The sequence below is a fragment of the Rhipicephalus sanguineus genome, chromosome 3 (assembly GCF_013339695.2).
Source record: "Rhipicephalus sanguineus isolate Rsan-2018 chromosome 3, BIME_Rsan_1.4, whole genome shotgun sequence".
Lineage (NCBI taxonomy): Eukaryota > Metazoa > Arthropoda > Arachnida > Ixodida > Ixodidae > Rhipicephalus > Rhipicephalus sanguineus.
In genome coordinates this window covers 195,714,979-195,730,022 of record NC_051178.1, presented here as the reverse complement: position 1 = coordinate 195,730,022, position 15,044 = coordinate 195,714,979, and the positions used below count along the sequence as shown (strand labels likewise).

General features: G+C 46.5%; 2 protein-coding genes across 2 annotated transcripts in view; both read right to left on the bottom strand.

Moving 5' to 3' along the window:
* LOC119387985 (estradiol 17-beta-dehydrogenase 8) overlaps nt 1–15,044 on the bottom strand; it is a 169,286-nt gene that overhangs the window by 117,396 nt on the left and 36,846 nt on the right. The gene's annotated exons all lie outside the window — the stretch shown is intronic.
* LOC119387986 ((3R)-3-hydroxyacyl-CoA dehydrogenase) lies at nt 9,502–14,958 on the bottom strand. Its single transcript, XM_037655581.2, is given in 4 exon segments — nt 9,502–10,107; nt 10,800–10,996; nt 11,834–12,047; nt 14,863–14,958. Coding segments are annotated over 4 exon segments (819 nt in total). The 5' UTR covers nt 14,866–14,958; the 3' UTR covers nt 9,502–9,702.

The window sequence follows — 15,044 nt, the reverse complement described above, 5'->3', positions numbered from 1 at the left end:
CAGTTTTTGCTTACGCGGCTGATAGAACGTGAATACGGCGTCAATATGAGCACCTGTACAGAATCACGAACACAGCAGATAACAATCGTAAAGTATTGTCGTGCGAATATACTGCTTACTTTCTTTAGAATCGCCGTTTGCCACTAAAGAACGTCGCTTACGTTCTTTGTAACCGTGCACGCAACACTGACAGTCGGCGCGCGTGACAGCCCGGGTTCACGGAGTGCGAACAACGAAGCCTTGACAGTGACACTTGCGCAACCATCGTGCTACATATTTAAAATAGTGACGCACACGTGCGTTATTTCACTTATCATCTATAGAGCAGTTACCGCACGTATAGCTCGTCGCACGGATGACCTCGCGAATGACTCCCTTCGAGCTGGTTAAAGGCGTATTATCTTTTAATGCATTTAGAAACAGCGTGTCGGTTCTAATCATAGGAGTGCAGCAACAGCATCAACATACTACATGTAAGGAACTCAGAAGTATGCATATGAATCTGACGGGAGTCAATCACATGAAAGATTAACGTATGTAACACTGGAGGGTTTGACTCGGGCTATACTAAAATCGTTCGGTTAAAACTCTGTCTTTCTCTCTCACTCTCTCTTTTTTTACGAGGAGTAAAGAAGGCTGCACGTGTGCACGATGGTGAGATGGTAGACCTGAGACTACGGAGAGACGTCCAGGCCCCCTGTCGTATACGTAACAACAACAATATACAGCAACGTTCTGCATGGAATTCGAAGTGTGGAGGCCGAACTAACTGTGCATTGAGAGATGCACCCATATAGGCTCCATCCTGTTGCGAAGCACACAAAATAAACTATTGTTGTGATCAAAATTTCGAAGTATACCTGCACATGCTTCATTCAATACTCATGGCCATGCTGTTTGCCCATGGTTCATTGTAACAGCGCACGTCAGAGCGTATCCGGTAATTTAGCCTGGCAAAGGTTCGCCGCCCGGGTCAACCAGCAATTGCGCCTCCATCTGTTTCCGCCAATGAACAACGTAGTAAAATCCCCAGTGCATCTCTCAGATTGCCGCGAAAAACCAGTAAAGCGCATATTATCTTTCTCCTTGGCTTCAGCTACGCTATTCCTCAAAATTGATTGAATGTCCCTACACTTTTGTAATAAGCGTTTTGCTATGAGATAGCTTGCATTGTATTATTTGGGGCTCTGGCTATATGCCTTGTCGCCCTTTCAATAAAAATATGGCAAGTGCAGGCCGGCTTCAAAAATATTAAATAATAAGAGTAATGTACGAAGCAGTGCGGGTTCGTCGTGTGCATTCTAGAAAGCTTCAATTTTTCAAGTATTATTTAAAGTAATGTCCTAACACTTAAAGTGATCCTTCTTTGTCTTCACTACAAGAGGCAACCTCACCATTTGTCAATTTCGATTGGGCTTGCCCTGTAATCCTCTCTCCATGGAAATCTAAGTACGATCTACGTTCGTATATGCCAGGGGTCTCAAACACGCCGCCCGCGGGCCGCATGCAGCCCGCTGACCTTTCGATAGGGGCCCGGCACGCACATGACTGTCTTCTTCCCATATTTTTTTTTGCTTAATAAGTTTATGAGCTACACAGACATGACCGGTCTCAAGAATGTTTTTCGTGAGGCACCGCATGTGGTAACCATGGGTTGAAACAACCGTGTAACAGAGACTCTATACTTCAGTCATTCCGGAGATCGGTATCGACATGTTTCTCGAATCCTCGCGCCAAATACCCTTCAGGAACGACCCATATATGAGATATGGAAAAGCCCTTCTTTCAAATGGCAACGTTAGTTGACATCTTGTTCAAGCAACCCCCCCCCCTCCCCCTACTTCCAACCTTCCTCAGCAGTGTCCCGGCCCCTGCGGGACAAAATTTCGTGACTGCGACCCGCTATAGATGAGCCGAGTTTGAGGCCCCTGATATATGCACATAGATGTTGGTAGGTTTATAGAGTTTAACGTCTCAAAGTGACTCAGGCTCTGAGAGGCGCTGTAGTGGAGGGCACATCGTGAGGTCCGTGTACTAGACATCGCACAGTACACCGACGTCAAACGTTTCGCCTCCATCGGAATGCGACTGCCGCTGTCTGGATCGAAGCGGCGTCTTTCGGGTCAGCAGCCCAGCACCGTACAATAGGAAATGGCGTGCTCTCCCCAAGCACACTTCGCTCTGCTTTGAACTTAACCTATACATCCGATCTATGCCCACACTGGTAAATTTAACGTTGCGCAACGTACACGAGGACTAGAAAGGAACACTTAAACAGACAGCCCGCAACTCAACACAACACAGCGCTTGTCTGTTTAAGTGTTCCTTTCTAGTCCTCGTGTACGTTGCGCAACGTTAAATTTACCAGTATGCTTCACCAACTCGCCCACATCAAGCTCCTTCTGCTTCAGATCTATACCCAATCTATCGAATCAAATCAATGGGTCAAATCATGACAATGGGTAACACGCAAAATTCGAGGAAGTTTACTAACGTCATTTAACCGAAGGCCAGCGGCTAAATGGCGTCTCGCACAGGTATAAAGTGATCCTCCCGACCTTTAAAGATCATGCTTATGACAGGCTGACGAATGCCTACACTGTCTGATGACGTGTTCGGCGCTCCCTGAAACGCGGCGGCGGTTTTTCCGTGACGTCAATTTTAGGGGGTATTTTCCATTGCTACAAGAAAGACCAAGAAGAGTGGACTGTTGGGCGAGTTGATATTCCGTTATGAAGAAAACTGCGCGAAAAACGTGGACGAAGGGAGACAAGATCTTGTATGTTTCCTTCCTTCATATTCTTCGTGTTTTCGATAAAAGTTTCAGTTGTTAGCATGCGCTTGTGCTGTTCTTGTCTCCCTTCGTCCACGTTTTTCGCGCAGTTTTCTTGATAACAAAGACCAAGTTTGGAATTTTGGGATGCTTATATTCCTTTGTTCCAAAACAAACTTTGACGAACTTCTTGCTCGTCGTCGTATAGCCGATCATCCTCAGTGACGCTATGCGTAAATTTTACATTATTTTTTGTTGTTTGCGCGTATATCACACGACGCGTTCTTTATTTATTGTATTTATTTACCTCAGAAATCATTAGATTTACCTTGCGATCTGTGATTAGTTGCTCATAACGTTTAAAAAGCAACATCATCGGTTTCCTTGACGCACGTCTGATGATACGTACGGGAGGCGTTTCGCATTCTGCCTCCATTTAAACACGGGCACCACTTCCATAGGCGAACCCGCCGCCGCGTGCTGAGAAAAAGGAACATCACAAGTTTGTGTTGAGTTTCGGGCTGTATTTACATTGTACACAACTATTGTATTTCGCCACTTCTAACATACGAAGCAGAAACCTGGAGAATAACAATCTCGAAAGTAATTTTATGACCACCCAGCGCACGATGGAACGAAAAATGATAGCGGTCTTCCTAAGAGATAGGAAGACAGCAGAATGGAACGGAGAACAAACGGGGGTAGCCGATATCTTGTTAGATATTAAAAGGGAAAAAATGGATCTGGACAGGTGACCTCATGAGACGCACAGATGGACAGATGGTCAGTTAAATACTTGGAGGGCGCTTGAGCTTCGCCTTCAAGAGTAGAACCCGATAGCGTAATCGGGCCTCGTGCGCATCGCCTTCTCAATTGCTAGCCTGACTTCGGTTCTCGGTGCCTGTCTCAACCGTGCCGTAAGGAAACGAACGGCTGTGCGCGTAACATTGGCCGTTTCAAAGTATCCAAGAATGCCTACGGCAAGTACAGTGGTTAAGGGCTCGCTACGCCATAATTCTTCCTTTTGTGAATCAGCGAATGGCCCAATATACGCGTCCTTCAGGCAACACGCGAACCTAAGGAGTTGTTCATTGTGCTGATGCTTTTTCTGATGATGATGATTAAGTATGCCTGACCGCTTTGTAATGGGTGGACCTTTGTAATGGTGGACAAGATGGCGATTTTTCGCTCACAACCAGTGACGCCGGCACCGACGCCGAACGCCAACACTGGAATTTCTGCGAAACGAGCTCTTTAACGCTATCGCGTTAAAACATAGGAATGGATGCCAAGATATGGGAAGGGCGGCCGTGGACGACGAAGGGTTAGGTGTAGCGACTAAATTAATAAATTTGCGGGCATAAAATGGAATCAGCTCGCACAGGGCAGGGTGGGTCGGATGTCACTGAGAGAGTCCTTCGTCTTGGCAGTGGACTGTTAGACGGCGGTGGTTGAGGTGGTTGTGATAAGATGATGGTGATGAATGACTACGCTATAATACTGTAAAGAAGGTACGTTTGACAATGAGCTTCAAGCCATTTTCAAGCCGTTTACGGCAGTTTTTTAGTGGAAAGATTTCGGTGCTTGTTGAAAAGAGAGTTAAGTGCTGACTGAGACTGCGTGAGCAGTTCATTACAAACATTCGTCTTTTCGCGCCTTTCTGGTAGACCTAACGGCGTTCCGGCTACGCTGCCACTACGGGAGCGGTGTTAGCGTGCGGTTTGTGATGACGAAGCAATACGATCGAAATAATGAAGTCGCTATGTTATACCGGCTGATACAGAATCTGGCATGAACTTCTGTAGCTTCATCCTGCACGAGTATATACTGCACGAGTATTAAAAGTAGCTTCCCGCGGGCCAGCCCACCGCGGTTTATCGGAAAGAGAAGGAGACAGAAAGAAAAAGGAAGCGAGAAATAGAGAGAGAGAGAAATAAAGAAATAGAGAAAGGGTAGAAAGAGCGAGAAAGAGAAAGAAACAGAAATAGAGAAAAGAGAAGAAATAGCAGAGAAGGAAAGGCAGGGAGGTTAACCAGTTTAGGGAAACCGGTTTGCTACCCTACACATGGGAACAGGGTGTGGGATGACTGAAAGAAAGACAGCACATCATACAGCACCCCTACAGTCCGTCACTCTTGCGTGGTACGCGACATTACGGTCACAGCCGCTTGTCCAAGTCCGTTTCTCTTAAAAACCTCAGTAGTGCCTTCGTCGCCTTCAGCTGCGATGTCTTCTGTCGACGGCATGTAAGAACAGTTTCAACAGACATTTGTATATTACTTCCTTTCTCCACGGTGTCCACCAAGCAGCCAGATCAACCGGACCAATCGTTAACACCACCTGTCCTCTTTGATTCATCTCTGTATGCCAACTGGACTCTGACGAAGAGAGGCCACACTGCCTTGTCGCTTATGGCTAGGGTTGGCATTCACGAAATCCTATTCCTTTCGCATTGGAATGACCGAAAACGTTCTCTGCGATGCCTGTCGTTGCGAGGAGACGCTACACCACACCCTGTGCGACTGTCCCGGTATATGACTTTTGAAGACAGTCATTGGCGTCCGTTTTAGCGCACCTTAACACAGACAAAAAAGAAAACAAGACCAAGCATAGCCATATATAGTATAGTATAGTATAGTATAGTATAGTATAGTATAGTATAGTATAGTATAGTATAGTATAGTATAGTATAGTATAGTATAGTATAGTATAGTATAGTATAGTATAGTATAGTATAGTATAGTATAGCAAGGGGTGGGAAAGAGATAAATGAGAAGATAAAAGCCTAGCCAAGCCAGGACCAGCTCGGTGCCGACCACCTCTTCTGTGACTCAGCCTTGAGTGTCTTAGTGCACGCTGCGCTGATTTTTTTGTACATTTCTTAAACTCGTCCTCAAGCGATCTTGGGTCCTTGACACAACACGCAAAGAGTATAGAATCCTTAAAGTACTTATATTTATTTTGCACGCTTAGTGGCAAATGCATTTAACGTATACAAGTGTATTTTTGTGTTTTTTCTCGCTTCTGACGTACTGTACACTTAGACTGTTTCTTTCCTTTTTTCTCTCGCTCGACAAACATGAACCGTCGCATTCATTCTAGCGAAATTTCTTCGCAGACTTATCGCACTGTGCAAAGCAAGTGAACGGTGCAGTGCATATAACTGGAGATTCCATAACATTAAAGCTGGGACATTCACGGTGCATAAACGCAGCATGAGATACCCAGTAGTCTGCCCTGAAATAAAACGAAGACTGTACTCATCAAATTAAGTTACCTGGCATTTAATTAACCTCGTTGGGAAACCCTTCGGTGATCATATATTTTAACATATTCATTGTACAGAGGTCAATATATTTGTCTAGACCGCTGGAACGACATGCTCCGGCACGTTCGAGCACACTCCGGCGCCGTGTGTACCGATAACAAGTAGTTTGAGATAGCCCACGTTTAAGCATTCATCCTTAGCGGCCATGCAAGCTATATTTCGGTGCTTTCAAACCAGGTGTAATCGGCAAACGTCGTCACTGCAGTCCGGAGCGTTCTAGACAAGTGTGTTGACCTATGTACGTCCGTAACAGGGGCATAGCCAGAAATTTTTTTTTGTGGGGGGAGGGGGGGTTCAACCATACTTTATGTATGTTCGTGCATGCGTTTGTATGTGTGCGTGCCTATATACGCAAGCAAAACTGAAAAATTTCGGGGGGGGGGGGGGGGTTGAAACCCCCTGGCTACGCCCCTGGTCCGTAACTCTTATATTTCGGATGCTCCTGAAATCTATTTGCATCCACTGGGCAGGTTTATCGTCTAAATTCTCAAGAATTGAAGCAAAACACTTCGAATTGCTCGTGAAGACCCGACAATCATTTGGACACATTTCATATTGTAAGGCTTTCTTTTTTTTTCGTCTTTTTGTCCTGTTCTACTGATTCCTTTACGTTACGCTGAGTGAAAGAAGGCGTGGCTTCGTTCGAATCAACGACGAAGGGCGAAAAGAGTTAAAACTTGAAAAAGAATCCTCGCACAACACGCACAAGAGGAAGATCGTGGGCTCGGCTTCTGCAGGGCGAACCACGTCTAGGCGGAAGTGCAATACGAAAAGGTTTGGATAAATTTCGTCGGCGTTAAAGGGGCCATGACACCCAATTTTCAAGTACAACCCGTGTTATTTGGGTTAATCTTTGTGTTTTCACAAATAAGCTGGCGAAATTTTATCGCATAATGTCGAGCACGTAATTTGTAATTGAATACTTTATAACGACGCGAGCGGCCTGAGAGTCGGGCAACACTGGCGCGCTCGCGAGCCGTGACGTAACAAGCTGCTTGCTGGGCGAGCGTCTGCATTCCTGCGAACGATTTTGTTCCCTGGTCAGCTGCGCGTGCAACCGAGCCACTTCAGCTTTCTTCAGCTTGGCATTGAAATCGATTGATTTGCAGGGGCCTAAACTTTGGTAAAAGGCTTTGGTGCCGCTCCATGCAGCACATGACGTCACACACGCCATGGCAAAATTGCTGTCGCCAATGGCTAGTGGGCGGGGTTTACAGCCGGCGATTTCTAGGGCTTATTTTGTACTGAAATATTCTTGTACCGTGCATTTCTCATATATGTATCGGTACAGTATACCCTCTACTTCTACATTTCGCTGAAAACCGCAAATTGTTGGGTGACCGTGTCATGGCCCCGTTAATATGTCCTTCGAACTTGTGCCAGGACGCAGGTGTTGATAGGACACAGTTTGCCGCAAAGCATGTCGAACAAGTACGAAGTCTACGCCTATAATGATGACCTTATACAGGCCTGCATTGACGCCCGAAGCAGAAGTGTGACTAAGCCCGATTAAGGTCGTTTCTCAGATGAGAAGAGCAAATCTAATTGACTTGATGGAATTTCCAAGGAGCACTCACGCTGCACATTGGATAAAACAATGGCCGTCCAAGTCGTAATTCTAGACGTGAGGATGTCTCTGCGTCTTGATATGCGTGCAATTTTGCTGTCTGTACGCCTTGTCCGGCTATTAGACAGCGTACAAACGCGGCATGTTATGCTGCTAATGAAATGTACCGACAGATGCGCTAGAGGCGGCTCTACGTAAAACATGTTCACCTCGAATCCTGACCCGGTGTTGGCGTACGACACTATCTCAAATGCATCTATCCATTCATAGCGCGGCGATGCACGCTTTTCATATATATATATATATATATATATATATATATATATATATATATATATATATATATATATATATATATATATATATATATATATATATATATTGTGCATTGCCTGCTTGTGAAAATTATCAAGATCGCCCACAAACTGTCATGTTAACCGGTATATTCGATCACTGTTGTAGAATGCTTGTGGCTTTATTATGCTTTCGCGGCAACGCAGTCAGAGCCAATTAACCTGTCCATCGTCATCGCCATTCGCTCATGCGATGTATGCAAATACGTGAATATTCGAGTATATACAAATGGAGGTCCCAAAGCGCGAATCCGTAAGGCGGCCTCCTGTTATATAATGCCGAGAATAATTTATTCAAACGTGATGCAAGAGTACAGAGTAGCGAATAAGACAGAAACATTGGGATATAATTGTTACCGTTTTTATTGCATAACATGAGCATCCAGCACTGAAACGTCGTGGGGTAACGAAACAGACTTACTTAACGATTAGCCTAGCGACGTACATGGAGAAAGAGGTTTCAGGTTTTTCAACTGCACATGCAGTGATCTTGCATCGACAAATTCATCGCTAGCTCATCTACGCATGAGGCACATAAGTCAAACTTCTGACCTGACTGGGCACCGGCGTGTCAGAACGCAGATAATACGATGTTGTACATATGACTGAATGAAATGATTCGTTGTACATATACAGTCCTGCGTCTGTAGAAGACTAAAATATCATTATATCAATAAGGTCATAATAGATATAAAAAATATATATATAAAAGATATAAACCGTGCGAATAACATAACCTTTGTTCAAGTGCAAACGAACAGATATAATTTTTGTAGCACTTGTTGTTGGGCTTGCTGATGCATCTTCCTCCATCTACACCTTTTATGTTACGCGCCCGTTGAGCACGTGTTCTCTTCCTTTATGGGAGCGAAAGATATTTATAACTCCTATAGTGCCCGCACTTTTGCCACGAGCAGCAGGGATCACAGAGTTTCACTAAATCTCACTTGCAGCGAACATCCGCGGTGGTACACGCACATCCTGACAAGTCACGATGTTGTGTTTTATAAAACCTGTGACATCGATGTGAAGGAGCTTGGCCGGCGGCCGAGCCAAAGAAGAGCTCTATGGCCTGAAGCCCATCCGTTATTCTGAATGCGGGATCTCATGCCAGTCCAAGCGCGCGGAGAGGTATGACGAGGCATTTACTAAATGTACGGATCAAGCACGAAATGCGAGCCAGTAAACGTAAGGCCAGAAAGCCTCAATTTTGAATTGTAGCGTATATATGTACGTGATACCACAATCTGGCTTGAAGAGATCAAAAATTCATGAACACGAATTTTTCACGAGCCGACGTTTCGACAAGCGTACTTGTCTTCTTGAAGGCGGCAACTACCTTGAAGGCAGTTGCAGCATTGAAGCCTAAACGTCAGCACCTGCGACACCGGGTGTTCACAATTTTTTTTGCTTCTCTTCAAGCTTCCATCTTCCCTCTGCATTTTTTTAACTTTTTTTTTACAATCTTGCCTGTTGCACATCAGCTGACGTGCGTGTGTGCATTCAAGCCCCGATGAGTCTTGATGACCGGGCCCGCAATCGACCTCGACGTGGTGTTCGGCATCGAAAGAAGGCCATTGCTTCCGTCTCTGCAATCGCAGCGGATGCCCCCTGATGATGACGACCATCTACGAGATGTTAGTTACGCGCACGACCGCAGCCGTTGTGTCTTCGGCGGCGGTCACATGTGAAGGCCACCGGTGACTTCGAAGGAGGCTCCCGTGACGAAAGAACTGTCCGCCTCGTCGCACAAGTACCGAATGGTTCTGGCGATCTCCTCGGGTCGTCCCAGCCGACCGAGTGGGGTGCGGGCGCTGACAATACCGCGGTCCTTCTCGCTCACGGTGGCCGTCATGGCGGTGTCCACCATTCCCGGCAGCACGACGTTGCAGCGGATGCCGTGCGGCGCCAGCTCGAGTGCCGCCGTCTTGGTGAAGGCGACGACGGCCGCCTTGGAAGCCGCGTAGGCGCCGTGGTATTACAGGCCCGTCCGGGACACGATGCTGGACACCGTCACCACGGAGCCTTGTTCCACGCCTCGCGCCAGCATCTCGTTCACTGCCGCTTGCACCGTCAAGAACGTGCCCTGCCGAATAGACGCACGGAAATACAGATGTAGATCCAATGCACAGGTCTGGATGTATCTCGAGCAAGAAGAGACTAACCATTTGCTATAATGGCCTTTGTACAGCTATCTTTGTCGTCGTCGGGCCTATAAACGTGCAATTCCTTATCTAATGTCTATCTCTGTGCAACGCATATGCTAAAAACTGCATTGTCATGCGGTGTTTACGCTACTGTTAACGAGCGACGTCAGAATGACATCCCTGTCTGTCTTCTTCAAGGCAATGTCCTCCTGGGCCTCTTTCACCCATTTTCGGCTCATGAACGGTGTGTCATGGTGAAGTTAAGAAGCTATGACTGAACTGATCTTATCTCAAGTATAGGCCTTCCTTAGCTAGCTGCGGTAATTACTTGCATACTGCCAGCACTGGCCAATATCGGCTAACACGTCCTAATGATGGCTAGTGTTGTATAAATGGTAGCTAATGCTGGCTAGAGAGTTGGGTACTGTGGACTAATATCGGCTAATGACGGCTATCCGCTGTTATAACAGAAACATTCAATCTCATTTCAATTATTTAGTTTTCTACAATCATTTTCTAATTGTTGTTTATGTTAATCACATTCATGATAGCAGTCGCCACGTCTAAACGTTTGCTCGAAGCATGCCACGTGACGTCACAGCAACAGGGCCAACAAAAAGGCGGACGTTACCTTTAAATTAACGTCGATGACTTGGTCGAACACCTCCAGCTTCAGGTCGACGACTCTGCCCCTTCTTTGGATTCCGGCGCAGCATACAACGATACTCACTGGAGGCAGGTCCGGACAATTGCTAATGTGATCGAACAGAGACGTCACCGACGCTTTGCTAGTGACGTCGACATGCCAGGCATGGTGGCGCGCGGTTCCTGTAAGCACCATGTACAGAACTTTCAGGCAAGCTTTTGTTATCTGAGTGTCAAGTTTAGACTGCGAGATCGTATTGATGAAACTATAGCTTATACGGGGTTCATGTACTGCCCGACTTCGTATACGCTCCGACATATTTTTAATCATCTTTAAGCTTCTCATTATTAGACTCTCATGCGTGTAATTCATCTATATATGTAAAACCTACCCCTATCACAGATTCTGTATCTATAGGCTGACTGCCAATCACGAATTCGTGTTCTCTTGGCAAGCTGTTGAACGTCACCTATGTTATCGGCACATTAATCTTCACGCTTACTCTTATACCGGTGTCACACGGTGATTTGCTGGTTGCGATTAAGCCCGATTGAGATCAAATTTCTCAACAGTGATTGGCTCCCTTTTGCAGTTTGCGTAACGGAGCCAATCACAATTAAGAAAATCAAACAGGATCAGGCTCGATCGCGATCAGAAGTGACCGTGTGACACCGGTATTACACATTCTCGGCTAATAAGGTCCTCGACTATTTCTTGCAATTCATCCCCAGCGTTGCTGGATATGACACCATGATCTGCAAACCGCACATAACATGCTGTTGCTGATGCTATAGGTATATTCTAAACTCACAACTCGCGACACGTGCGATTCGGCAAGTACTCTGGTCTCGCGGGCTGCTTTCGAATAACCAACTTCTTCCACGCAAGAGCTCAAAACTTCTCGTCATTGCAACCGCCCCTTGTCGCTGCAGTTGCATCAGGTTTCCCATCAGCGGAGATGCGAATATGTTTCATGCTACGTTTCACGTCACGAACGTCCAAGCAGCATGCACACTGACCTGCGGGCAAGCGCAGCACTGTCTGGACGGCGGAGTCCAAGTTGCAGTCTGCAGCCACCACTCGAGCGCCATCGGCTGCCAGCGCTTCGCACACACAGCGGCCGATGCCGCTGCCCGCGCCAGTCACCAGGGCAGTCCGGTTCTTCAGCTTCGATATCGGCAACACTTCGGGCAGCGCCGCGGTAACGGGACACATGTTCCGTGCCAAAGTGTTCTGAAAGTAAATGACGACAGGAATTTGTAATGAAACGGCGAGCGGTATGCTTGGAGCTGTCAAAATGGCGCGGCTCTCACCGTACACTGCGGGACTCGTAGTTGATTTATACGCATTGTGCCTGACCATCAATGCCTTTGAAGGGGCACAAAAGTGAAACATTTAATCGAGAAGTGTACCCTGAGAATTATAATGTCGCTAATTTCACCATCATAGGTTTATTAACAGAGCAGAAAGTCAAGGTTAGAGTTCCGTTTTTAAATCTCGCGCCGAAACCTCCGCCCGTGACGTCACGAATTTCAATGCGTGCTTGTCGCATTTTGGCGACATTGGCTCAACTAAATTTCCTGAAACTTGGTATGTTAAGTCTGTGGCCCCTGCATATTTGCCGAATAGGAACTACGTAGGCCCGAGTATACGCCGTCGAAACCTATGACGTCACTTGCGTTTAATGCGGGATTTTCAAGGTGGCGTCGCCAAAAGCATTTTCTTTTCGCGCATTTTTTCGCTTACGAAGCGTTTTCTCGCGGCAAGAGTGCTGATTTTGGAATTTGTGAGGAGTAATTTACCAATTATATAAAAATCGTTTTCCTCTTTAGCGTTTCATGTTCCGTCATTGTTCTCGCGGATTAGCATATAGAAAGGCAGCGTGTTCGTGACTGCAACGCAGTCAAAATTTGTTTCCAGCAGTAAAGTATAATCCACTCAATTACTGAAACAAGAGATCTTCGTTAGACTGATCCCTGCGCCACAACGAGGGGCCACCGACCAGGCCGCTCGCTTTTACGGCTCCTGTAGCTCAATTATCCCCTATAGATGCTATATAAGCTTGCGGAGAAATTAAAGGCAAGGGATAATTTGTGCGGAAACTTCTCGTAATTAAAAAAATGAAAAGATTTTTTTTAACTGCGCTAACAAACATGGACCAAGACGACGTTCTTTGTCTGTGTTTGTCAGCGCAATTAAAAAACCTTTAAGATGAACGTCCGACTTCGTATTCGGCTGCGCTATTTATTCAACTACAGAGACAGAGAGGCAGAGGTGCCGGCCAAATCTTCCGCTAGTATAACTGGTCTTGGCGCTGCAGAAGTATATTTCGCAGATCTGTGGAAAAGCACTTGAATATTTAAATATTCGTTGCGAAATTTCAATCTGCGCAGCCGGAAAATGTTAAACAACACCCGTCAGCCTCTTCATTTCGCACTTCTACGGTGTTTTTCTGTGGGTATTTTTTGCAGGTCGAGTCGATCTACTGAGTGGTCGGTTTTAATGTCACAAATAGACGTACAAGCCATGAGAGACGCGCGGTACTGTGCAGTGTAGGATTCCGGGCAGTCTTCGACCATACAGAGCTTCTTGTAATGAGAATATTTTGTAATCAATTACAGTACTGACATTTTTGTGCATTAATCTATCCCTTCTTTTTACTTGGTAACGGTCTGGGCCGCCACTGCATCGGCTACCCCTTTATTCATCGTACTCTGTGGCGCTGCGTCCCGATATACAACACCCCCTACCCGTCACCCGATCTTTCATCGCTAAACCCACCGGCGAATGGCTGATCGCAAACCACTTCGTACCTAGCTGAAAGGCACAGTTGTTGTCCGTGTCAGTGAGCCAAGGGGAGAGGGGGGGGGGGGGGGGTTCAACACCCCCCCCCCCAAAATTTTTCAGTTTTGCTTGCGTATATAGGCATGCACACATACAAACGCACGCACGAACGTACATAAAGTAGGGTTTGAACCCCCCCCCCCCTCCCCCGAAAAAAATTTCTGGCTACGCCCCTGGTCCGTGTACAGGCTACTCGGCGCGCTTTCACCAGACGTGTCTGTGTGCCAGTGTGTGGTGTCTACAGTAGTTGGCATTCCCCAGAACATTGCAACTCATGGCATATTTGCCGGGAAAACTGGCAAACCTCTAATACCTAGTACGAGCTGTGGGAGGCACAACTCGCCAGCTCGGACCCGGGAGTGCAGCTCGCGCTCCCGTATCAAGTCCGGCGGGCAGCTAAGGCCAGTGGAGTCCTGGACGTAGGGCCCCAGCCATAGAAGCCCCAAGATCCCCCTTTCCCTTGAATAAAGTTCCACTCTCTCATGGCATATTGCAACCCAGGCCCGCAGCCAGAAATTTTTTTCGGGGAGGGAGGGTGGGGGGCACTTGCTGAAAACCTCGACTATTTGAGAAAAACACCTATTTTCATTATTTATTTTTGGTAAAAACACCTACCTCACCAAAATCCCCCCCCCCCTCCCCTGGCTACGGGCCTGTTACAACCACTCCTACAAACATCCCGTGTCAGCCAGGCGGCCGCGGGCCACATAGCGCTTGTATTTTTTTAGAAAGGGAGCGCCTTGCTTTCATCGACCATGCGCTGGACAACGCCGCAAGCGAGGCTTTGGGCGGTGGGCTCCGAACGTCGTGTCCACTTTGCCTGCCAATAAAGTGATCTATCTATCTATCTATCTATCTATCTATCTATCTATCTATCTATCTATCTATCTATCTATCTATCTATCTATCTATCTATCTATCTATCTATCTATCTATCTATCTATCTATCTATCTATCTATCTATCTATCTATGGTCAGTACTTCAGTGTTGAAATCAGGTGCGGCAGAGCCATATATCATAACACAGCATGGTAATGTATATCAAAATGGCACAGTAATACCGCGTCTTTTCAAGTACAATAAGAAATGCGAAGGTACAGTGCAGACCAAGTAGCTTACGCAACTGATGGTAACAAGGCAACAGTCGTGTGTGCATTGAGTACTAAACTATCGCACAATAACCCACGTGCCTCAGTGTACTCACCATATTTCCGTTTACTTCTCGTCGATCCTGAATCGCAACACCAGCTGTGTCGTGAATTGTCGATTGCCTTTATATGCATGTGCACTCTGTTATGTCCGCGTCAGTGACGTCAGAACGTGACGCGCGCTCAAACCAAGTTCCTGCGCAGGCAAATGTCGTCGCCGTTAAAAGGCATTAAATGG